General features: G+C 46.0%; 2 protein-coding genes across 9 annotated transcripts in view; one reads left to right on the top strand and one right to left on the bottom strand.

Annotated features, from left to right (window-relative positions):
- The window catches only part of LOC136957633 (sodium channel protein type 2 subunit alpha-like), a 33,754-nt gene extending 27,488 nt beyond the window's left edge, over positions 1 to 6,266 (bottom strand). The window contains exon 1 of the mRNA XM_067251722.1: positions 5,880 to 6,266. The gene's annotated coding sequence lies outside the window, so the exon portion shown is untranslated. The remainder of the gene's footprint in view (positions 1 to 5,879) is intronic.
- Positions 6,267 to 9,826: 3,560 nt separating this feature from the next.
- On the top strand, positions 9,827 to 25,806 carry LOC136957753 (WD repeat-containing protein 48-like). Of its 8 annotated transcripts, XR_010878328.1 has the most exons (21): positions 9,842 to 9,889; positions 10,714 to 10,854; positions 11,316 to 11,394; positions 11,546 to 11,628; positions 12,339 to 12,468; positions 12,619 to 12,707; positions 13,025 to 13,126; positions 13,210 to 13,434; positions 13,525 to 13,599; positions 13,762 to 13,864; positions 13,987 to 14,084; positions 14,193 to 14,300; positions 14,459 to 14,555; positions 23,186 to 23,278; positions 23,365 to 23,470; positions 23,553 to 23,640; positions 23,767 to 23,843; positions 24,306 to 24,495; positions 24,597 to 24,929; positions 25,156 to 25,211; positions 25,460 to 25,806. XR_010878328.1 is itself a non-coding variant. In XM_067251915.1 (19 exons), the coding sequence occupies exons 1-19, from the start codon at positions 9,842 to 9,844 to the stop codon at positions 24,690 to 24,692; spliced, it is 2,028 nt and encodes a 675-aa protein (XP_067108016.1). In that variant the 5' UTR covers positions 9,827 to 9,841; the 3' UTR covers positions 24,693 to 25,806. The 8 variants fall into 8 exon arrangements, 3 of the variants coding, with proteins under 3 accessions (XP_067108016.1, XP_067108015.1, XP_067108017.1); XR_010878327.1 differs by having other exon boundaries at positions 25,156 to 25,806; XR_010878324.1 differs by having other exon boundaries at positions 25,029 to 25,806.
- Positions 25,807 to 25,921: the final 115 nt, after the last annotated feature.

Here is a 25,921-nt window from a genome sequence, read left to right as displayed (position 1 = left end):
ATCTTTCCTTATTTTGGCTGGAATATGATTTTGAATGTAGAAAGCAGTACCTCCCCCATACCTGTCTCTGTCTAATCTAAATATATTGTAACCTTGAATTGAAACAGCTGCATCCCCTATGGCTTCTTCCAAGTGAGTCTCTGACACAGCCATAATATGAATATAATTTTCGTGTAAAATAGTACATAGCTCTTGAACCTTGTTTTTTAAACTACAGACATTTAAATGAGCAAACCTCAAACCTTTTTTCGGTAGTTTAATAGACATTAAAGATAAATAAAAAACAGAAAGTCCTCATCTCTGAGTCCTACATACCCACTCTTCATTCAGGCAAGTGCTGGGGCGACACAGCCCCTCGCTCCCTAGGTGGGTGGGTCACAAGGCGATCATATCTTAATTAGGCAATGTCCCCTCTATTCCATGCCTCCTTAAGTTTAGGCAGAAGATCTCTTGGTTTCTGCCGTACAGCCTCGGAAAAGTCCTCATTGATGTAAATCCCAGGGGCGGTCTTCTTCAGTTCCTTTCTGCTCCTCAAGATTAGCTCTCTGTCCTTGCAGTTTAAGAACTTGACTACAATGGGACGCTTCTTCTCAGCTCTGTGATCTAGCTTTCCACTGCGGTGAGCCATTTCAATATGCATGGCTCAAGCATCCAGCTTTAATTTTTCAGAGATTAAGTTGCGGACTTTACCTTCAGTATCAGCCCAGCTCTCCCGTGCCGATTCCTCAATCCCTTCAAAAATCAAATTATTTCTTCTCGACTGATTTTCGAGATAGTCAGCCTTGTTTTCCAACGTGACCAGACTGTCACAAATGGTGCGCATACCATTTTCAACGGTGTTGTGGTCACCAGAGATTTTGGATACATTCGCTTTAATCTCATCTACTTCTCGCTGGGTGTAATGAATACTGTTCTTGATCTCCTGTACATTCCTGTCATAGAGTCAATACGCTCGTTGGTGGAGTCCAGAATCACCCGGACAAACTTATTAAAGGTATCAGTTTGTCTGTCCAGTATCTCCACGTAATGGTCTTTCTGCTGTGTCAGCATTTGGTTGATCAGCTTTCTGACAGAGACCATGGTGACCAGCTCAGCCTCCTCTTCAGCCGGAGAGGAGGCCTCTCCCTCATATTCACTGGCTTGTTCATAACTTTTGTTGTTCTTGCCCTGCTTCTTTCTTGTTCTTCCAGCCATCTTCCCTAGCTGCTTGCCGCTCCCTAGTGAAAGCTGGCTGCTGCCTGATGGTGGATGGCTGCTCCTAGGCCCGGCCTGGTGGCTAGCTGCTTCCAGCTCGCTGGTGTTACCTGGTGGTGGGTGGCTGCCTGGTGGAAGCTGGCTGCTTCCCAGTGGTGGCTGGCCTAGTGGCTAGCTACTTCTGCTACCTAGTGAAGGCTGGCTACTGCCGGGTGGTGGCTGGCTTCTCTTAGGCCCGGCAGCTAGCTGCTTCTGCTGCCCAGTGGTGGCTGGCCGCTGCCCAATGGTGGCCAGCTGCTCCTACAGGGCCTGGTAGCTGGCCATTTGCAGCTTACTGAAGCCTGGGCCTTGCCTGGTGTTTATTGGGCTGCTCCTGCAGCCTAGGCCAGGCTGAAGAACTGGGGCTTGGGCTTGAACTGGTTTCCGTCACAAATAAATCTTACATTTGCTAATTTCACTCTCATATGGTGAGGAACCCACTTACAAACAAGTCAGGAAACTTAAATGTAAGAAAATATATGGGATTATCAAGATTTATGTCAGATTGTGTCAGATTGACCTGCTGCCTGCTGCCTGCTGTATCCTAGAAGGCCTTTATCACCCAATGATGATTATATGTCACATGCTACGAACAAGTTCTCAAGGCTCACAACCCCCCTCAGTGCCCAAACACAAATCACCCTGTTTCACGCAATCTCCTGATAAATCTCTTGAAATGCTCCCGTCTGATGAAGTAGGGTGTGTCTGTGTCTGTGTGTTTATAAGGCATCATCATGATCATGGCTGCCTCTGATCGTAGCGTGCTACTAATTATACCCCGGCATCGCCGTCACCAGTAGATGATTGCCTCTCATGTGACACCAGGTGGACAGCTATTGGCTACTGACGTTTGGAAGTGGCTCCAGAGACTCTTGACAATCTGTGTGTGTGTTTGTGTGTGTGTGTATGCGAGCGTGTGGGTAAGAGTGTGTGTGTCAGTGTGTGTGTGTGTGTTTGCAGTGTTATTAGAGTAGTTTACAGAGACAATACACCAACCATCAGCTGTCCAAGTGTGACACAGTCTCACTCCCAGGCCAACATCCCAGCTCACTGTCCCCTCCCAGGCCAACATCCCAGCTCACTGTCCCCTCCCAGGCCAACATCCTAGCTCACTGTCCCCTCCCACTCCAACATCCTAGCTCACTGTCCCCTCCCACTCCAACATCCCAGCTCACTGTCCCCTCCCAGTCCAACATCCCAGCTCACTGTCCCTTCCCAGGTCAATATCCTATCTGACTGACAACTCCCCTGAGTGCCCCACATCTCCACAGCCTAGACACCTGCATCACCAGGCAAGAGGAAGCTCACTGTGTTTTGAAGTCAGGATAATCCTTACATGTTGATAGTTATGTGGGGATTGGGGCTATGCTAATTCAGCCCTCAGCTAGTCTTGCTGACCCAGCCAGCCGAACATGGGCATTCATGTGTGGCCTACCTTACACGCACACACACCTGCACACACACACACACAAACACAAATTATTGCACACACTGCCTGGTTCTACACATATCTGTCTAGTTCTATACTGCCCCACACCAGTCCTTCTCTTCTATACTGCCCCAGACCGGTCCTACTGTTTTATACTTCCCCAGATTAGTCCTACTGTTCTATACTGCCCCAGACCGGTCCTACTGTTCTATACTTCCCCAGATTAGTCCTACTGTTCTATACTGCCCCAGACCGGTCCTACTGTTCTATACTGCCCCACACCGGTCTTACTGTTCTATACTGCCCCAGACCGGTCCTACTGTTTTATACTTCCCCAGATTAGTCCTACTGTTCTATACTGCCCCAGACCGGTCCTACTGTTCTATACTGCCCCACACCGGTCTTACTGTTCTACACTGTCCCACACCGGTCCTACTATTCTATACTGCCCCAGACCAGTCCTACTATTCTATACTGCCCCAGACCAGTCCTACTGTTCTATACTGCCCCAGACACACAGGACCAGTACTACAGTACATCTGGGTCTGTGAAAACACGGCAATCTGACAAATACATTTAGGCACTTCACCGGAACGGAATTAACGTGAGGAGAAAGACCGAGATGCCAGTTGTTGCCTGAACAGCCACGTCTGAATGTTACGCAATGGAAGGAGAGAGAGAGAGAGAGAGAGAGAGAGAGAGAGAGAGAGAGAGAGAGAGAGAGAGAAAGAGGGGGGAGACAGAGGCAGGAAAGAAGTAGGGACAGTGTTCTGAACAATGTAACACAAAAACACATTCATCCTCAGAGCTTTCAAACAGGCAGAGATAATAACAGTAAAAGCTGAAACCATGTAGCCTACATATGCTCTTCTGTAAATTACATTCACAGAAGAGCAGAATTCACAGATTTCTGACCAATAACGACTTCTTTAGACTTTAACGATAATGAGACAGACATAAAGGGGGATCTCAGATTGAGATAAGAGGCATAAGGGCACTTGTCACAACAACATTTTGATCTGGAAAACAAATATGTCACCAAGGTCCGCCTGGCCAACCACGTTACACCCTAACAACAACACCAGAAGCTGTTACAGTACAGACCCACTGTTCCTTCATACAGCCAGACAACACCTGACACTACAGCTTCTGAAGCCCAGGCGGACAACCAGTCTTAGTTTAACCCTGGAGCGGTCTGGCTTCCATGTTAAAGCAGAACGGAAGGCTGTTGACAGAAGATCTTGCACCACATTGGTGGCTTTTTCATTATGCTGTGAGCACAGCTCTTGGTGTGGAACAGGCCGCTAGTCTCTCTGCTGTGTATCAGTTAAACTGATGGTGCTGGCATTGGACAGAGACCAGAACAGGCTGTGCTAGACACCAGAGAGCAGGGTTTTGGCACTGACTGGTAAACTGTATTTCAGATATATTTGTGATGATTTAGATGCAGGCATATCCCACAGGCTGGGTTGAGTTACCTAACAGACCCCGGGGTTCACCCCAGTCATAAACCACCGGCTACCATGTGAAGCACCTTCCAGCTCAATCCCAGGAGAATAGGCGTTGTGGTCCTAACATCAGCCTGTTGCTCGGTAAACCGGGGAAGCCCCTGTAGCTCATTATGTAACCAAAGAATAAGAGCTTCACGTTTAATGTGTTCAATAAGCTAACTCCGAACGGTAGACTATGTGAAACTTCTGTTCTCTTTCGTTGTTACTTAGTCTATGTGTGCAAGCTAGAACATTATGTGATATGAACATGGACTTCTGCTGTAACTCATAATCGTAAATATATAAATATACACAGAAGCAGGTTGAGTGAGTTGTGGCTCTCTTGCCAATGGCTTTGACGATGTTTTGAATTGTTGAATTGATGTTTTGATTTTCAAATATAAAGACTGTTAATCAGGCGCTTTTTATAACCAACCCCCCGTGCGCCTCTAGATTCCACTTCAGGCTGTACGGCCAGTAGGCCTAATAACTGACCAGCAACTTCAGCACCTCTCTAATCACTGTAGACCCAATCTTACATATTTATCCGTAGGAGGTGCAGCGGCAATAATACGAATAACAACGTAGGCTAATCTACAACATGTTTTATCAAATAGCCTATGTATTTCTATCAAGATGAACAATAAGTAGTGTGTAGTGCGTGTTCCTGGTTTTAATCATTACGTACATCACTGTACTGACTTCAGAACCTTGAACGCTCAAAAGACCGTCTGCCTCACGCGTTGCTTCGAGACGCGCACCGGGTCGATCCGTGGCAGTTAGCGCGACTGTTCAGCCCAGCCTTACAGCAGGAAAGGTCGGGTATTCAGGAGAACCACGGCTCGATGTTACAGAGAACAAACAGCAAGCACCGTCACTTTTAAAGCAAGGCAGAGGGATAAATTCAATGCATGCGGTATAGGAGCATAGCCAGCGGACACCTGTTGGCCAGTCTGCCACGCGCCCTGAAGGCAGCGCAAAGTCACGCTAACATGTGTTTATTCAAAAGTAACAAAGGAAACACTTAAGACTATAGTACCAACGCGTTAGCAAGACTGGAGCCACATAAGAAATAAACAAAAGTCGTCACACAGAAATTGTAATTCTAACCTCCTTCATTGTTATTTTGAAGCATACTTTTGTGTACAGTACCCTATGTTACAAAAACTGAGTGGCGGACGACACGGCTAAAGTCATTGTCGCACTCTCATCATTTGAAGCGGTGTCATCTGCCCGGGGAAAGAGAGGCGTGCGAGAGGTAAACATGATTACCGGGGGGACAGTTTATCTCCGACGCGCGTCACTCCGAACAATAAGAAAGAGCTCTGAGGTCAAAAACCTTCTAAATGAACTGTTTCATTTTCTGCACCGTGTTCATATCTTATCTGTAGACATGAACCACATATAAACACAACCTTTAGTTTGACATCTGAAAAAAGAAAAGTGGATTTGAATGAACAAAAACATATTTGTAGATAGTCTACAGAAGTTTATTGAGTATATGCTTTTTAAGTAAAAAGAACATTGGTTTGGTTGTCTAAACACAAAGAGATTATCAAAAAACCTGTCGCCCTCCACAAACATCGGGTGTTTAACTTAAAACCTTTTTTCTTTTTATTCTTTTTTTAATTTTTACTGTTATGTTTTTTTTTTTACTGTTACAGAAACAACAAGAGATGCAGAGTCAGTAGGAAGAATTTCCAGAAAATACTGAGGTAAATACTTACATGTGAAACTCCTGTGTTCACTGTGTTCTTCTCTCAGCCTATTTCAGTTAATTTGGGCATATCTGTGGACTGACAGTGAGTGCCGAAGAGAAGCCATTTCCAAATCACTTTTTAGAAAATCCCAGACCTAGCTGAATATATCAACAATTTAAGTAGGCCCAACTGCGTGCGAATTGCGTGTAAAAGTTAAGTTCAAATTCCAAGCACCAAAGGATGGATCTGTTGAAAATATTGTTGTTCATTCCTTTTTATCGGGCATTTTCACTGGTCCATATTTGGGTTAACCAAGTGATCGTTCATGCATATCCCAACAGATTTTAACATAACGATTGTAATCTCAAACGTACAGAATAAAAGTCGTTCTTATCCTCAGCAAATTCCAAACAAATGTTGATTTAGTCCAATTAACAACTTCCCAAAAGCGCGCACGAAGCCTCTGGTCTGTATCGTTGTGAGATTGACCGCTTGCGTGTCTCCGTTTACCTCTCTCTCTGAAAACGCATCCCGACCATTTGATTGCCCTTGCGTGGCGGAGTGAGGAAGTCAGATGTTTTTGGTAACGCCTACCCCTATTTGTCTGCTGGGCACTGTTTAGACGACCTCCGCTGACGCGTGCAGTGTAGTCTGGAGATATGATTCAAAAGTTAGTTCTACATTACTAGAAAATGATTGCGAAAACAGCATTTTACTATTAAAGAATAAACCAGAAATATTGCATGCTTAACGTGGAGATGGCGTCAGGATTTGTCACTTCGGAATCAACAGTCTCTCTCTCTCTCTCTCTCTCTCTCTCTCTCTCTCTCTCTCTCTCTCTCTCTCTCTCTCTCTCTCTCTCTCTCTCTCTCTCTCTCTCTCTCTCTCTCTCTCTCTCTGGATCTTTCTCTCAGACCTTTCTTTCTTTCCGTGTTTGTGTTGTGTTATATTGTGTTGCGTTGTGTTGTGTGTGTGTGTGTGTGTGTGTGTGTGAGAGAGAGAGAGAGAGAGAGAGAGAGAGAGAGAGAGAGAGAGAGAGAGAAAACAAGGACAAGAATAATGCATAATGGATAGTCCATGTCAATTTTCCTTCATTAATAAAATAATCACTTTAGTAGAAGACCACCTGTTTGTAATAATAATATATAGCTCATAGATGTAGGTCAGCTCCAAGATGCTAAATCCCTGCCTTAGTTATGTGTCGCCGTTTAGGCTATAATTAAATATATAGGCCTAACTTTATAGCCTACAGACAGTTACGTTGTTATACAAACATATGAAAAGAAACACAGAAAAATCAGTTTGAGACACAAAGCATGCTAAACTCAAAAAATAAGAAGAATGTAGTTCACTAAATAGACAAATGTTTTGTTGAATAGGCCTACATGCTACATACATGATGCTAGATATTGATTGCTCGATTCCCCGGCTGTGCCAAATGACGTTGTGTCCTTGGGCAAGGCACTTCACCCTACTTGCCTCGGGGAGAATGTCCCTGTACTTACTGTAAGTCGCTCTGGATAAGAGCATCTGCTAAATGACTAAATGACTAGATATAACATTGTTTTGGTTCACTTCTAAATTCTGCACATATCCTAGGCCTGTTAAATCTATATCACATTAAATTCAACTTGAGTTTCATAGTGTTATATAAAAGAGTCACATAAGTACAACACAGGTGAAAAGATAGACCTTTAAATGAAAAACAAAATAAAATGCAATTTCAGGAAATAAAGATGAAAGAAATGTTAGGTTGGATGTAATGCCCTCTTTAGAGATATTTTGTGAGTTGTGGGGTTGCTTGAAGTTATGCTTAAAGCGATGCTAGAGTTCCCTCTGATGGTCTGAAAAGGAACACTCAGGATGGGAACATCTGTGCTTCTGTAACAGCTTAAGTCGCGTTTTGCTCCCTCCCGATCTTTACCCACACCGGGCATCGAACTCTGTTTCTCTGACTTGCTAACTATCACCTTTACAAACACAGTTTTAACCACCTACCATCGAAAAGTAACAAGATAGTAGAAGCGTCAGAGGGCCAGAGTTTGAAGCCCAGTGTGGGGAAAGATCGTGAGGACGCAAAACTTACGGTCGATGCGACTACAGTTGTGCTTCACCTCGCCACGTGTCTGTGAGAGTAACAGCATTTAAACGACCGCCCTGTAGCCTCCTTGGTCTAGTTTAGTGAAATGAGTTTCAATCCCAGACTGCTGCTCCTGGGACCAGCCCAGTGGTCAGTCAAGTAAAAGGTTGTGAGATGAATACCTGCTTGGGTTCATTACATTTAGTCATTTAGCAGACGCTCTTACCCAGAGCGACTTACAGTAAGTACAGGGACATTCCCCCAGAGGAAAGCAGGGTGAAGTGCCTTGCCCAAGGACACAACGTCATTTGGCACAGCCGGGAATCGAATTGGCAACCTTCAGATTACTAGCCCGATTCCCTAACCACTCAGCCACCTGACTCCCTGTGACTCCCTGGGTTCATTGATGTTTTGAAAAACTGTTGGCAAACCTACAGAGCAACACTGACCTTTACAGTCTGATTAGCCAGTGGATCATGTCCCCACACCACTAATCAAGATGTCACCATTAATCAACATAATGAAGTCATTATTTCATTACTAGCTCATCTAGTGACACAGACCTTGTCCAGACGGCATCATTTGTACCGGGTCACATCCTGTCCACTGTCTGCTGGCGGGCTTGGACCATGTCCTTTCCAGCAAATCCTTCCTAACACAGCCCAAGATGAGCTGCAGCTGACTGAAGAGTCAGGGCTCAGAGAGTGGCTGGGGGCTGGGTGGTCATGGCAGGCAGCACCAGTCACTCAACTTATTCAACCTATGGCTGTATAGAGTATGCAGTGTGCAATATTTCTATGACAAGGTTTGTACTGCCAGATTGTCAGGTTGGACTATTGCAACTCGCTGCTCGCTGGTCTCCCAGCATGTGCAACCCGCCCTCTTCAGAGGATTCAGAACGCGGCGGCCCGCCTGGTCTACAATCTACCCAGACGCTCCCATGTTACCCCGCTCCTCATCTCTCTCCACTGGCTACCTATCATGGCCCATATCAGATTCAAGACCCTGGTATTGACCTTCCGAGCAGTGAACGGGACTGCACCCGTCTACATCAAGTCTCTCCTGCAGCCTTACACCCCCACCCGTCACCTACGGTCTTCTTCAGACAACCGCCTGGTGGTCCCACCGCTCAAGACCGCCCGGTCCCAACACAAGCTCTTCTCCTGTCTGGCCCCCCAGTGGTGGAATCAACTCCCCACCTCCATCAGAGACACTGACTGTCTCTCCACCTTCAAGAAAAGGCTCAAGACGCACTTGTTCCGGGAGTACAACGGTACTTAGGAACGGTTCGCTTGACCCGATGTTAGTTTCCTCAAGGATCACAATGACTCTTGCTTAGAGACTTGTTGCTCTTGTGGTTAGTGGTAACTGACTTAAATTTTTGTACTCGCTGTGATATATTGTTTTTATTATTGTTGCTTGCTTTTTCCACAGGTACACTTGCACTTATAGCGGTTCATGTTGTTTAATTGTAACTTGTTTAACTACATGCTCTTATGGTTCTTCCCTTTGGCACTTATTTTGGTTGGTCACAATGTGTGCTTCATGTTTTGGCTACTCGCAATGTTTTGTGGCTATCTTGTTGTTATGATCAGTGACCTATGCACTTTGTAAAGCTCTCTCTTGGAAGTCGCTTTGGATAAAAGCGTCTGCTAAATGAATAAATGTAAATGTAATGTAATATTGGTTCATCTTTGTTCGATACAAAATAGGGGTATTTATCAGCAGAACCCTCAAGGATAGAGATGTCACACTTGTCGATTTCTTTCCTTCCCTAAATTGAGAAACATGCTCTGGTGGAATGTACAACAACGGTGCTCAGAAAGGGGGTTTTGTACACCTCGACGGGGTTCTACTGTGTTGGAGCTGGCAACCGTTCAAATATGACGTCAAGCTGTCAACATGCAAGATGGCGACACATCACAGACAGAATTCTGCTGGGCGGAGAAAAGTCCAGGTAAATCGATCTATGGCGTCATGCAGTGGCATGCACGATGAGGATTTATTTTTGTGCATACATATACTATCCTTAATAATGGAGACACGACATCGGGTCGCTAGTCCATGCAAATCTCTTAACATCACAAGCGTGTTGGGCAAGTGCAGCCGGTCACTTCCCTCCCTGCCTCTGGTCTCGCTGACGCCGGCAGGTAGTTAGCTAGCTAGGCTAGCGGCTGTGCCACCGGAATGCGTTTGTCACTATAAAATGGTACTTATTCGACCCAAACCGCATTTTATGGTCGAAATGTCATGCGTTTTTTTTTGTTGTTGCGAGGAAAAGATCTTCCGACGTCAGAAGGGATGCCGCCTCACGCCCCCTTAATCTGAAAAGGAACTGCTGTCTGGCCAGTCAGCGTCAGAGGATTGTGTTTTGCTTATCTGTCAAGCGTGCAGTTCTACAATCATTAGCCTTGAAGGTCTGTGCATTACGTCAATCCAGAGATGATTACTCTACATGAGAAACGTCAACAAACTTATGTAATTAGCCAACGATAGTAGTCACACAACAGATATCGAACTATCAGTTTGGCTGAGGTTTGGCTCAGTGCATCCATTCGATCTACCTCAGGACTTGGTTTCTTTGTGAATGGATTGAAGGTTTGTTTAAACTGATGTAGATATGTAGAAAACAGATGACACTTTGATAAACTGAAGACCATATCAGAACAGGCCTCCTCAGCATCAGACTGTTAAGCTGCACCACTGCCTCTACCTTGTTGTAAACAGAGAGGAGATGGAGGTAATCTGCCTCTCCTCTCTCCCTCTTCCCTGCCACCCCAGGTGTCATATGTAATCAGGGATGAGGTGGAGAAGTATAACCGTAACGGGGTGAATGCTCTGCAGCTAGACCCCGCCCTCAACCGCCTCTTCACCGCCGGCAGAGACTCCATAATCAGGATATGGAGTGTCAACCAGCACAAGGTACACACTTTGAACTCTGGATGGATGTGTAGGAAGTGTAATAGGGTTTGTATCTGGATGGATGGATGTGTGGTGGACTTTGTATCTGGATGGATGGTGGATGGATGTGTGTGGTGGGGTTTGTATCTGGATGGGTGGATGGATGGATGTGTGTGGTAGGGTTTGTATCTGGATGGATGGATGTGTGATGGGGTTTGTGGATGGATGGATGTGTGTGGTGGGGTTTGTATCTGGAAGGATGGATATGAGATGGGGTTTGTATCTGGATGGATGTGTAATGGGGTTTGTATCTGTATGGATGGATGGATGTGTAATGGGGTTTGTATCTGGATGGATGGATGTGTGGAGGGGTGTGTATCTGGATGGATGGAAGGTGGATGGATGGATGTGTGATGGGGTTTGTATGTGGATGAGTGGATGGATGTGTGATGGAGTTTGTATCTGCTTGTGTCGTGTTGCAGCAAGACCCGTACATTGCCTCCATGGAGCACCACACAGACTGGGTCAACGACATCGTCCTCTGCTGCAATGGAAAGACATGTGAGTCTCTTTTTTCTGTCAGATGTCTCCTTCAAGACTTCTATCTCCTCCTCCTTTAACTTACATTCCTCCTCTTTTCTTACTTGGTATCTCTCCCTTCCTTTCTCTCTCATTGCTCTCCTCTCTCTCTGGCGCTCTCTCTCTCTCCCAGTGATATCTGCCTCCTCTGACACCACAGTCAAGGTGTGGAACGCCCATAAGGGCTTCTGCATGTCCACACTGAGAACACACAAGGTACAGCTGATTACTCAAACACACACACAAACTAACTGACACACTGATAGAATAAGGACATTCTTTCACAGTGGTGTTAAGTAAGGGATAATGTATAGAACGCCGGTCATTATCGGGAAAATAAGCCCCTTCGCGGAGGGGTGTAGCTCGCCCTGAAGGGGCTTATTTTCCCGATAATGACCGGCGTTCTATACATTATCCCGCTTATTACATGGTTATTTGCCAAAACAAACCAATAACTTAACACAGTGTGTCTTTTTACAATTTATATGTTACCATTCGTAGTGTTGATCAGCAGAGAAATACTTCGCCAAAGACGTTGAAAATGCATAGCAACGGCGATGGCAACAACTCAGCCTTTAACCAAGTATTTAAATCGCCGTATTTCCCAAAATTATTAAAGTTAATCGGAAACTCATCCATAGTTGCCTGGTATGTAGGCTACGTTTTATTCCGGTAGGCTTCATATCAGTTGACGTCGCTAAGCAACGGAATACGCTGGGGTTGAAAAGTTACTGGACTACTTGCGGAGTGCTACGAAATCCGAGGCAAAAAGGCCACTTCCCTTGACAGCGGTCAATTATACATAGCAACTGTCAAATATCGAAAAATAACTCGCTTACTCGGCCAATACGTTCAAGCCTCAGTTTGATATTTCCCGGCATGACCTCACTCTCGGTTAGTAAGTAGTTATTATTGTGTGTGTTCAGGACTATGTGAAAGCCCTAGCTTATGCCAGAGATAAGGAGCTAGTGGCTTCGGCAGGGCTGGACAGACAGATCTTCCTGTGGGATGTCAACACTTTGACCGCCCTCACAGCCTCCAACAACACTGTCACTAGTGAGTAGACAAACTACCTCCCCTCACAGACTCCAACAACACTGTCACTAGTGAGTAGACAAACTACCTCCCCTCACAGCCTCCAACAACACTGTCACTAGTAAGTAGACAAAGTTCAGGCCTTGTTTGATCCCCCATCTCCCCTCACAGCATCCTCTCTGAGTGGCAACAAGGACTCCATCTACAGCTTGTCCATGAACCAGATGGGCACTGTCATCGTGTCGGGTTCCACTGAGAAGGTAGGGTCAAAGTTCAGATAAGGGTCTCCTCTGGTGATCATCAGACCCTGTCCCTGTCCTTCCCAGGCTGGGGGCTTGTAGCCTTGTGGTGTGTGATGCTGCTCCTGTGTGACGCTGTAGACTGTGTGTGTGTTATGGATGTGTGTGTGTTGTGGATGTGTTTGTGTGTGTGTGGTGGATGTGTGTGCATGTGTGTGAGTATGGTGGATGTGTGTGTTGTGGATGTGTGTGCGTGTGTGTGTGGTGGATGTGTGTGTTGTGGATATGTGTGCGTGTGTGTTGTGGATGTGTATGTGTGTGTGTGTGTGTGCCGGCAGGTCTTGAGAGTGTGGGACCCCAGGACGTGTGCCAAGCTGGTGAAGCTGAAGGGACACACAGACAACGTGAAGTCTCTGGTGCTCAGCAGAGACGGGACGCAGGTCAGTGTCTACAGTCAGGGTGTTCATGTTCCCCCCAGACCAAACTAAACAACACACCAGAACATTCCTGCTGTTTCCTCCAGTGTCTCTCCGGCAGCTCCGACGGGACCATCCGTCTGTGGTCGCTAGGGCAACAGCGATGCATTGCCACCTACCGCGTTCACGATGAGGGTGTGTGGGTTCTACAGGCCAACGAGGCCTTCACACACGTGTACTCTGGGGGGCGAGACAGGAAGGTGTACTGCACAGACCTGCGAAACCCCGACATCCGCCTGCTGATCTGTGAGGAGAAGGCCCCTGTTCTCAAGGTGGGGAAACCTTGCCCTCCATCCAGGAACCTGTAGTTATGGCTCTGTCTGTCACCTCTGACCCATGTGTGTGTGTGTGTCCATGTTTAGATGGAGCTGGACAGGTCAGCTGACCCCCCCAGCAGCATCTGGGTCTCCACCACCAAGTCCACCATCAACAAATGGGTAAGCCCCGCCCCCTGGTACTACAGTGAAGGCAAGGGAAGTCTCTCTGCAAATCAGCCTGATATGGTAACTTGATGTGGTGTTTCCGGTAACATGATGTGGTGTTTCCTGTAACCTGATATGATAACTTGATGTGGTGTTTCCGGTGCCTGGGGGCATCAGTCTCTGAAGGGCATCCACAACTTCCGGGCATCGGGAGATTATGACAACGACTGTAGCACCCCCCTAACTCCCCTTTGTACTCAGCCTGAAATGGTCATAAAAGGTAGGCACACACACACACCTATTACTGGTGTTCCTGCTCTGTGTCATTGTTTCCTCATTCTTTTCATTCCTTCTGTTCTCATTGAAATCTGACTGTGTGTTGTTTCCACACGTGTCCACTAGGTGGAGCTAGCATCATTAAGTGCCACATCCTCAATGACAAGAGGCACATCTTGACCAAAGACACCAACAACAACGTGGCCTATTGGGATGTTCTCAAGGTGTGTGAGGAGATCTGATCTTCTCTCTGTATGTCGCTTTGGATAAAGGTGTCATTAATTGTCTCCTGTACTCCGCTGTGCTGTACTCTACTCTGCTCCCCTCCCCAGGCCTGTAAGCTGGAGGATCTGGGGAAGATGGAGTTTGATGAGGAGATCAAGCGGAAGTTTAAAATGGTGTATGTTCCTAACTGGTTCTCTGTGGACCTGAAGACGGGGGTAATGAATTTGTCAAGGAAATATAATCAGTTACTCAAATGATAATGTCTTATTTGGCCAGGACTGACTTCCAGTAGCCCTGATATCTGTCTGTAGTCGAGGTGCATTTGTTTAGTGTTCTGAGTACCAAATATGTCTGTGTTTGTTTTGTGTGTCAGATGCTGACCATCACACTGGATGAGAGCGACTGCTTTGCTGCCTGGGTGTCAGCCAGGGACGCAGGGTTCTCCAGTCCCGATGCGTCAGACCCCAAGTGTAAGTAGTAGAACACGGATACCAGCATAGCTGTGGGCTCTAACACGTGGTAGTACAGAGTAGGGTTGGAACCAAGAGGCTTCATTAATGAAACCTGGCATATAGGGGTGGAACGGTACACTGAAGTCACGGTTCGGTTCATACCGCGGTTCAGACATCACGGTTCGGTACGAGTTTGGTACAACGGAGGGAAAAGCAAAACAAACCAGGTTCCTCTACGAGTGAATACGGCGCATTGAAGATGACATGTAAATTCCGATTGCGTCAGTAATTTATTTGGCCCTATTTGTATGTGTATCTAATGGCTGGTTAAGCACTGTAGGGAGAAGTTGAAAATATTTTTTTGTGTTGTTCCAGTGATTGGCACACCTGGGTGATGGCGTCGGATATTTTTTGTCATTTAGCACACGCCAGATGCGTTATATGCATTAGCATGTTAGATGTATTTCCAGTCACATACCCCACAACCAGTGCCGTGCGGTAATATCAGTAAGAGGCTAGGCACTTAAATGGGAAAATGTGTCCAAACTTTTGACTGGTAGCCTACTGTACATGTTGAAGAATACAGGATCGAAGTGCGCAAGTGAGTTTTTCGCTTGTCGTCCGCAGTGAACGGACAGTAAAAGCACTGCTTATTCTACAATTTTTTTTGCCTGTACTATTCTAACTGAATGGGAAACCGAAGTTTTCCCAAACTTGCAATCTTAAAACGTCCGGCGGGTCCTCTATCTCTCGTGGGTCGCCACCACTCGCCATACTCGTCCTTAGTGCTGCTCGCTAGCCTATCTCTGACTCACGGCGGCGCCAATCAGAGCTTCAGATTAGATCTTGAAAGAACACGAGTATCTAACAGTAGTTCCGCATTACATTAATTAATTTGCACGCAAGTTTTATTTTTATACCGTGTATTCTCTGTAATTTCATGCACCGAACCGTGATGCCTGTACCGTACGGTTCGGTACGAATACATGTACCGTTCCACCCCTACTGGCATATATCTCAGACTATGTGGTGTCGTATGTAGGAAAGTTCTGTGTATTCAAGGCTTCATAAACATGGCGTATGCTAAATATGCATGTCAAAGTGGTTTATTTGTCAAGTGCACTGTACACATTCTGGACAATTACATTGTTCTTACATGGCAAGCAAACAGCTACAGAGAGGCAGAAGAAAAGGACAACAAAAGAAAAAGAATGATTGCCTAGACCAGGAGAGGTCACCACTGACAAACACAGAGAGAAACTTGAAGCAGGAGACTCTCCAGCTCAGCTCCATCGATACTCACCCCTCCATCCCCCTTGACACTTCCTGAAGTCCACGATCATCTCCTTAATCTTGCAGACGTTGAGAGAGGGGTTGTCCTAGCACCATGTTGTCAAGACGGGGACCTCCTCTCTGTAGGCAGTCTCATCGTCGTTGGAGATGAGGCCCAGAATGGTGGTGTTGTCGTTGTTGATGATGTTGGGGCTGCATGTGGCCACACAGTTGTTTGTGAACAAGGCATACAGGAGGAGGAGGACTGAGTATGCAGCCCTGAGGGTCTCTGGTGCTGAGGGTCAGGGCAGAGAAGGACCTATTCTTACCACCTGGGGTCTGCCTATAAGGAAGTGCAGGATCCCCTAGTGAAGGGAGGTTTTAAGACCCAGGATCCTATGCTTGGGGATGAGCTTGGTGAGCTGTAATCAATTATAAACAGTATCCTCATGTGTGTGTCCCCTTTTCCAGGTTAGGAAAGGGCATTTGCACTGTCAAGGAGATGGCGTCATCTGTAGATCAATTGGGGGGGTATGTGTATTGAAGGGGGTCCAAGGGTAATGGAAGATAGGAGCAGATGTGAGATTTGACTAACAATTTCAGTCAAGTGTGAACAAGGCAAACCAAAAAAAGTAGTGAATGCAGAGCCATGGTCAGTGCGGCCTTCCTATCGATGCACCAGAAGATACATGATGAAGTTTACAATCATGTTCAAGCATGTTAAATCAGATCAAATCCAAAAATTGATCGCTAGTGAGAAAGCTTCATGCTTCACCCCTTAAATTACTGTGATTAGGCATAAATGTGCAGTTCACTGTGCATGTTTTACTTCCATCAGAGATGTTCAAGCATGTTAAATCAGATCAAATCCAAAAATTGCTCGCAAGTGAGAAAGCTTCATGCTTCGCCCCTTAAATTACTCTGATTAGAATCAGAATTTGGTTTATTTGCCATGTATGTTATACAAACACGGAATTTACTGTGGCAGGGAGGTGCAAAACACTAAACATATACAGATCTTAAATTAAGTAAAAGTACAAAAGTTTAACTATTTCTAAGAACTAAACAATCTAAGAATACAACAATTTAAATATAAAATAAAAAATATATAAAAATAAGAATAGAATGAGCAGCGTGAATGGTCAACATAGTGCAATCGGATACTGAGATAAAGTGGCTTATGCATACTGAATTGCCATTAGATGGACTTATAATAGTTAAATAAGTGAATGGATGTCAATGGGAGTCCTTGGCCTTGTTGAAGAGGCCAGTAGCAGATAGAAAGAACCTGTTCTTATGGCGTGAAGTTTTGGTCCTGATGGACCGCAGCCTTCTGACAGTGGGGAGTAGCTGGAACAGGGAGTGACCAGGGTGGGAGGGGTCGGCCACAATCTTCCTCGCACGCCTCAGGGTCCTCGAGGTGTGCAGGTCCTCGAGGGTAGGCAGATTGCAGCCGATCACCTTCTCAGCAGTGCGGATGATACGCTGCAGTCTGCTCTTATCCTTGGCAGTGGCAGCAGCGTACCAGATGGTGATGGAAGAGGTGAGGATGGACTCAATGATGGCTGTGTAGAAGTGCACCATCATTGTCTTTGGCAGGTTGAATTTCTTCAGCTGCCGTAGGAATTACATCCTCTGTTGTGCTTTTTTGGTGAGGGAGCTGATGTTCAGTTCCCACTTGAGGTCCTGGGAGAGGATGGTGCCCAGGAAGCGGAAGGACTCCACAGTGTTGACTGGGGAGTCGCACAGGGTGATGGGGGTGAGTGGGGCTGTATTCTTCCTGAAGTCCACAACCATCTCCACTGTCTTAAGAGCATTGAGCTCTAAGTTGTTCTGGCTACACCAGGTCACCAGGTTGTCAGCTTCCCACTTATAGTCAGACTCATCCCCTTCAAAGATGAGCCCAATGAGGGTGGTGTCGTCCGCAAACTTTAGAAGTTTGACAGACGGATGACTGGAGGTGCAGCTGTTGGTGTACAGGGAGAAGAGCAGAGGGGAAAGGACGCAGCCCTGAGGAGATCCGGTGCTGATGGACCGGGAGTCAGAGACTTGTGTTCCCAGCTTAACGCACTGCTTCCTGTCAGACAGGAAGTCTGTGATCCATCTGCAGGTGGAGTCAGGCACGATCAGCTGGGAGAGCTTGTCCTGAAGCAGGGCAGGGATGATGGTGTTGAAGGCAGAGCTGAAGTCCACAAACAGGATCCTGGCATAAATGTGCAGTTCACTGTGCATGTTTTACTTCCATCAGAGCTGCATCATATCCAGTCTCCATTGGATGCATTTGTCAGCGCCCTTTGTACATCACATATGACTTAATTAATTTTAATTCTCTTAGAGCAGCCTGGGGAATGTGCCTAGTCTCATGCCATGAATGCCAACTAGTGCGTGGAAGGTTTGTGCGCTTGCATGCCTTCTAGATGAGGCTCCTGGTTGTGAGGCTGCGAGGTCCAGTGTGTCCCCTAGGATTTTTTTTGCAGAGGGGGCAGGTCTGTCTGTCTGACCCCCCCTATAGGGTTAGGGGTTAACTCTAACCCTATATTTCGGAGCAGGTTAATGTAATAGTCTAATAGCTAATGTAATATTGCACATACTTTTGTCCTATTTCCCCAAAAGCAATAAGGTTAGGCTACTTAGAGACCTTCCACTCATAAAGTATGTTTTAAATGGCATAAATGCTGCCAATTAATAATTGACGTAACAACGTATTGTAAATGGTCAGTAGCCTATCGATTAAGGTACTCGAAAGCATGTACACTGTCTGCTTCATTTGATCTTGATAGGCTAAGCATTCTGTAGCAAATAATAACAATAAACCCACCTGACGCAATCAGGACGCGCGATATGCACCAGAGAATGTCTAATAGAGAGAGAACCATATATATATATATATATATATATTATATATCTATGGAGAGAACTGCCACTCTCGGGAAACTTCCGGGTTCTGAACTGGTTGCAGTTCCACTGTAGTTCCATATGAGGGCGTCGCTAAAGGTCGAGTGCAGAATGAATGGAGGTCTATGGGGCTATACCCCTCAAAATCCACATTTCTCAGGATATAATTTTTTGTCTAGTAATTTGAATTCTGAAGTCGAAAGGGGAGGTTAAAAAAAATACACACCGCTGGGTGATAGATTTTTTTAAAGTCGCCTTTCTGTTCTAAAAAGCCTTTTAAAATGTCATTGACGTCATACACATTGTACGGCCTGAGATACTGCTTGACGGCAAGCTCTGGTTACTTCCACTTTTTTCTCGAGGCATCAACAACAGAGCTGACAGGTTAGGCTCTCACTGTCAATACACATGCTAGAAAGAGTTTTGGTTTGCTAATGTTGTTGCTAATGTTGCTAATGCTCTGACATTCTGGTTCTGTTTCGGATGCCATCAAGCGGGATCTCTGGTCGTAGTCAGTCCTTCACTAACCAATCAGCATTCGTTAGCAGAATGCTAGCGTGTTATGGGCAACAACGACTAACCCTGTAAGAAATCGAAAGGACATAAGTACTCGTTCATTCAACTTTCGACCTGTAATCCATGTTGAACATGCAAAAACTACAATCAAATCTGAGATTTATCAACAACAATCAGGTGAAAGAGACAAATTTAGCCGTTTAGCTCCATAGACTCCCATTCATTCTGCACTCGACCGCGATCACTCCCAGTGGAACTCTGGTGGAACTGCAACTAAATTACAATGGGGGCTTAATAGGGAGTGGCCAGGCTCTCCTTAAACAGGCTCTGATATGCACCTATCGTGCGAATTATACAATGACAATCGGGGGGGGTCTACTCAGTACCCCCCCCCCCCCCCCCCCCCCGGGACGAAGTTCACCCCTGCCGCCGCCCCAACCAAGTAAACGGCACGACAACGCACTACTAAAACTACAAACACTATTGTTTGTAGTCATTTCTTTCTGAAATAATCTTGATCTTTACAAAATTTGCAGTTACATATCTGACTTTTCATCACAAAATAAGGTTGTTGGAAATCTCTCCAGATTCTGACAAGCAATGAGACAGACAAATGAAGCTATCTTGCTTGATATAGAGCTAGCGATAGCTATCTTTTAAGTTGGTGTTTAACCATGTTTCTATCATTAATGTTCTTGTGAATATTCTACAGCTAATTGCCATTACAAATACATTCGTGACAGATTGTTGTGGTATTAGATAGCAAACTTGCCTTTCTTTCACTTTATCACGACGCAGAACCGCTACACTGAGGTGATTCAACAAGCTTCTGTATTGCACACTGCCTGGTCACTCGCGCGCGCGGTGTTTCTTGAGTTTTATTGGGCACTGGTCACTCGCTGTGTTTATTGAGTGAATTTTGACTATGGACACCCAGTGTAATAGTGTGTGATATTCCCTGCCATAAAGTCAACATTTGTGTGTATCGCCAACCGAAATCAGAATCAGAAAGGGATTTATTCGCCATGAAAGTTTGCACAGACAAGGAATTTGCTTTGGCAGGAAGGTGCATACAATAAACATATACCTAAAATTTAAATATGTGGACTAACTATACTAAGGGTACATAAACTAGCAGTACTAAGTGGGATAAATATAAGTTGCCGTAAATTACAATATAAAAATACTAAAATACAAATATTACAAAAAATACAAATGTACAAGATACCATGTTGTGGTGCAGTGCAAAAGCAGTGTGTTTTAAGCAATAAGTCATTTGAGTCAGTGTGGTCCCTTGGCCTTGTTGAAGAGGCCAACAGCGGAAGGGAAGAAACTGTTTTTGTGGCGTGAGGTATTGGTCCTGATGGACCGCAGCCTTCTGCCGGAGGGGAGTGACTGAAACAGGGAGTGTCCAGGGTGGGAGGAGTCGGCCACAATCTTCCTCGCTCGCCTCAGGGTCCTCGAGGTGTGCAGGTCCTCGAGGGTAGGCAGATTGCAGCCAATCACCTTCTCAGCAGTACGGATGATACGCTGCAGTCTGCTCTTGTCCTTGGCAGTGGCAGCAGCGTACCAGACGGTGATGGAGGAGGTGAGGATGGACTCAATGATGGCTGAGTAGAAGTGCACCATCATTGTCTTTGGCAGGTTGAACTTCTTCAGCTGCCGAAGGAAGTACATCCTCTGTTGTGCTTTCTTGATGAGGGAGCTGATGTTCAGTTCCCACTTGAGGTCCTGGGAGAGGATAGTGCCCAGGAAGCGGAAGGACTCCACAGTGTTGACTGGGGAGTCACACAGGGTGATGGGGGTGAGTGGGGCTGTGTTCCTCCTGAAGTCCACAACCATCTCCACTGTCTTAAGAGCATTGAGCTCTAAGTTGTTCTGGCTGCACCAGGTCACCAGGTTGGCCGCTTCCCACCTATAATCAGACTCGTCTCCACCAGAGATGAGCCCAATAAGGGTGGTGTCGTCCGCAAACTTCAGGAGTTTGACGGACGGATGACTGGAGGTGCAACTGTTGGTGTACAGGGAGAAGAGCAGAGGAGAAAGGACGCAGCCCTGAGGTGATCCGGTGCTGATGGACCGGGAGTCAGAGACTTGTGTTCCCAGCTTAACGCACTGCTTCCTGTCAGACAGGAAGTCTGTGATCCACCTGCAGGTGGAATCAGGCACGTTCAGCTGGGAGAGCTTGTCCTGAAGCAGGGCGGGGATGATGGTGTTGAAGGCAGAGCTGAAGTCCACAAACAGGATCCTGGCATAGGATGCTGGGGAGTCCAGGTGCTGTAGGGTGAAGTGGAGGGCCATGTTAACTGCATCGTCCACAGACCTGTTGGCTCTGTAGGCAAACTGCAGGGGATCCAGTAGAGGGTCAGTGATGGATTTAAGGTGTGCCAGCACCAGGCGCTCGAAAGACTTCATTACCACAGAGGTCAGGGCGACGGGTCTGTAGTCATTATGTCCTGTTGGCCTTGGCTTTTTGGGCACAGGGATGATGGTGGAGGACTTGAGACAGGCTGGCACATGGCATGTCTCAAGGGAGGTTTCATTCAATAACCTGTTATTGAATGAATACTATATTGTGATATTTACGATTACAGGTAAGAACGATATATAAATGTATCGACCCCCCTGACCTGTGGTTTTTACCTCTTTTGGGGGTCCGAGCCGTAATTCGCACACTGCCTATCTCTACCAGAAATGACCATTGGACAGTCTCTCGCTCGCCCGAAATACAAAATCCCCGATTTCCGGGAGATTGTAGAGCATTTGCGGGCGTCAGGGAGCCGCTATTGAAATGCGGGAGACTCCCGGACCTTCCGGTAGACTTGGGATGTCTGCACTTAACCCTCGTGCTGCCTTCGGGTCACATGACCCAAAGGTTCATAACGAACCATCGTTGTGTTTACCCAATTTTACCCAATTTTTTTTTTTTTTCTTTTAACCATTCCAATGTGGGGGGTCTGAGACAACCCGACAGTTAAAAGAAAATGCTTCACTTTGTTTTTGTATGAGGTAAATTTGTCACAATACGACGGTGGGTCACAATGACTGATGGGTCAGAATGACCCGAAGATAACACAAGGGTTAAAATACAAACGTGAGCAAAGGCAGCAATCGCTATCGAATCAACAGACGTGCAATTTAGCTAGCCCGGGGAAGAATACAAACAACGGAAATCACCAGTTAACTTAATTTAAATGAGCAAGAACTATACTATTACAATAACAGGTTTAAATGAACTGATAACATAAGTTATACGACTTAAGGCCGAATTATACTACTCCGACTCTGTTACAGACAGACGGACGGAGTCGGACGGATTCGTTGAATTTATAGTACTCCGAAGGCTGAGGGTGCTGAAAACAATTCACCGCCAGAATAGTAGGTGGCGCTGCACTGCGATGCTAGCTAGGTTATCGAAAAGTCTGAGCAAATTTACAAATTAGCCGTTTCATCAATAAAATAAGCACAAAGTGCTAAGTTTTTACAAATATGATTTGTAAAAACACAAAGCAATGGCGGTCAAAGGATTCTGTTTGTCTTGTTGGTCACGGCAACCCTGCCCCTGACGCAAGCGGTTCTTAATACGGACCAATCACAGCCAAGGGGTATCCGTAAAATGACGGACGGATAGTCAAGAAAATCAGGAGGTGCACGTAGAGCTCTCCGAGGGGCTCGGAGAGGGCGTTCCACGTCGGAAAGGGCATTCCCTGTCTCCGTGTCCGTGAAAACGGAGTAGTATAAATTGGCCTTTACAGTTCTCAAGGACGCACACGCAATCTCAACTGCAGAAGAAGCCAAAACAAGAAGCGCGTGTCCGTGCTATTCTCCGACATGCACTCTAACAAGCACTGCTGATAGACAGCCTAAAATTTTGTACAGCCCTATTTCTGATACCGTGGCGGCATGTATTTTAAAATCAACATAGAGGAAACACTGCAGGTCTGAGTACAGTCCTCTTGTGCTAGTAAACCTGGGAGGCCTCCTGCTCCAGGCCCTGCTGGAGTACTGGCCACGCACACACATGAACCCCCTGGACGAGGATGTGGACATGAACCACGGTGAGCACACACACTCACATTCACACGTGCATGCTCAGACACATCCCTGCAGTTCCAGGTTTGACTGTGTGTGTGTGTGTTGTCAGTTAATGGGGAACACGAGAGCAGGATACAGAGGGGAAACGGCTACTTCCAGGTTCCTCCTCACACTCCCGTCATCTTCGGAGAGGCTGGAGGGAGGACTCTGTTCAGGTACTGCACACACACACAGACACTTTTTCGTTCTCAGGCTGGTATTGATTGCTCATGCCTGCCTGTGTGTGTTTGTATGCAGGCTGTTGTGTCGAGACTCGGGGGGTGAGACAGAGTCGATGCTGCTCAACGAGACAGTGCCTCAGTGGGTAATCGACATCACTGTGGATGTGAGTCCTTATCCATCCCTGCTCTGTCTAACGGATACATGGGACTCTCTCACACACAGAACCTTCTATAATCACCCATTAAGACAGTGCTGATAAATTTAGTGATTTATCCAATCTCTCTCTCAGAAAAACATGCCCAAGTTCAACAAGATCCCCTTCTATCTCCAACCTCACTCTTCATCTGGAGCCAAAACCCTGAAGAAGTAAGAAGCAGCACCATCTGCATTATCACTACCGTACCATACTGTAGACTGAGTCAGACATTTCTGGAGACTAAACCTAACTTTAAACTTCACAGCCTGATGGCAATAAAAAAAATTTTTTATATGAAATCTATGGCCATCTTAAGACTGTTATAAACACAACCAATCATTGAGTTCGGACCGAATGCTATGATTAGATGGGCTACTTGCCTGTCAACCTACCTACCTTCCTCCTATCAGTAGTCAGGCAGTGTGTTCATGTGTTTTGTTGGAATGGTTTTTAAGGGAGGGGGTAGGATATTTTGGGTTGGATACTTTCAAACTTCAAGTTATTGCTGGTTTCGCAAAACGTACCTACCCTGCCTTTAATCAGTGGATCATTAGAGTGCAGTTGATATTCTGTTAATAGTTATAATATGATGGTGTGGAGATCATTATATTATGGTGTGGGGGTTTCCATAGGGATCGGTTGTCAGCCAGCGACATGCTGCAGGTGAGGAAGGTGATGGAGCATGTATATGAGAAGATCATCAACCTGGACCGTGAATCACAGACGGGCACCTTGGCCAATGAGAAGCCCAGCGAGGCCAAGGAGGAAGAGGACGTGTCCATCATGGCGGAGGAAAAGATTGAGCTGCTCTGTCAGGACCAGGTGCGGGTCTGATTGGTTGGTCATGGTATTGATCGTTTAAATAGATCAAGGAGAAGGTACTTAAGCCGAGTGTAACTAGAGAGTGTGTTCTCTTCTTTCAGCTGCTGGATCCGAATATGGACCTGAGAACCGTGAAGCACTTCATCTGGAAGAGTGGAGGAGACCTTACTCTTCACTACAGACAGAAGTCCACATGAGACCTGCACCAACACCTAACTGCAGCTTGACACCCTCCTCTTCATCCTCCTCCTTTTCTGGCACCACACCGTTCGAAGGCATTGCAAACCAGTAGCAGCAGTCAGGACTCTATGACTCTGCATCCTGAGATACCTGTTCTGCTACTTCCCTCAGTACACCCATGTCCGTTACCCTGCCCATGCTCTGAGCTCAGAGGAGAGAAATGGGGTCAAGGAAGAAAGACACATCCAGGATAGGTATGACAGTGTCTGTGTACAGAAAATGGACAGCAGACATTCAAATGGCACTTTTTCTTATTTTTCATGGGCTGGTTTGTTTGTGTTATTTTCCACAAGTGAGGTGGCGCTGGTCAGCCTGAGAGAGGAGCCAGAATAGACTGCTGCCAAAATGGTGGCTGACCAGCACTCTCCTGACTGTCTGTCTTTTCTCACACACGTGTTCCACAACTACCTGGATCAACAGAGCTGGAGAGGTAGAAGCATGATGAGGGGATGCTGACTGGCCTCCAAGAGGACATGGTAGAGTACCGTCCTGCTGACACCTATCCAGTCAGTGTAGAAGCACATACAAGATAGTCAAGTTGGCCACATGTCTGTCTGTCTGGCGAGTGATTGGTTGTGTAGTGAGTCTTCTCTTCATCCTCTTCTCCTCCATCCTCCATCAAATACTGATACTGTCTTTTTATTTTTTGTAAATATTCTGTAACTATTTTGTAGAAACTTGGCTCTTCCTGGTCATCTGATGTTGTTTTATTTTCCTTTTTTAGCAACATAAAAATTGTCCTTAATAGTGGCCCTTAAGAACCGAGGTACCAAGTCAGGGGTTACCAATACTACAACCCTGCCCTTTGTGTTCTAGACCTTTCCTCCAAATCATCCGTGACATCATCACTGCACACAGCTGAGAGCCAGAAGGGAAAATGTTGTAGAGGGGTGTGAAGAGAATCATTAACTACTTTCTTTCTGTTTGTTTTGCATTCATACAAATTATCTTGACTGGGCTGTGTTGTTGTCCAAACTGAAATGGAACACATCAACAATGTAAATTAATGGACAGTGTCCTATAGCAACTGTATTATATTAAAGACTTCAATTTTAGTCCCAAAAAATTCAATACAAATCCTACTTAAACTTGTCAGTGTTTGAAAGGTTGAGTGTGGATTGAATTTATGCAGAAACTACATTCAGGGAGTTTTCTGCAATTTATGGAGCGCCCCCGGATTTTGGTA

The sequence above is a fragment of the Osmerus mordax genome, chromosome 15 (assembly GCF_038355195.1).
Source record: "Osmerus mordax isolate fOsmMor3 chromosome 15, fOsmMor3.pri, whole genome shotgun sequence".
NCBI classification, from domain to species: domain Eukaryota; kingdom Metazoa; phylum Chordata; class Actinopteri; order Osmeriformes; family Osmeridae; genus Osmerus; species Osmerus mordax.
This window is presented reverse-complemented; position numbering and strand designations above follow the sequence as displayed.

Excerpts from the sequence above, each read along its gene's own strand:
- LOC136957753 (XM_067251915.1), top strand. The coding sequence starts at position 9,842 with ATGGCGACACATCACAGACAGAATTCTGCTGGGCGGAGAAAAGTCCAG. Across the intron at positions 13,435-13,524 it reads AGAAGGCCCCTGTTCTCAAG|ATGGAGCTGGACAGGTCAGC; the intron begins GTGGGGAAACCT and ends GTCCATGTTTAG. Across the intron at positions 13,865-13,986 it reads GCCTGAAATGGTCATAAAAG|GTGGAGCTAGCATCATTAAG; the intron begins GTAGGCACACAC and ends CGTGTCCACTAG.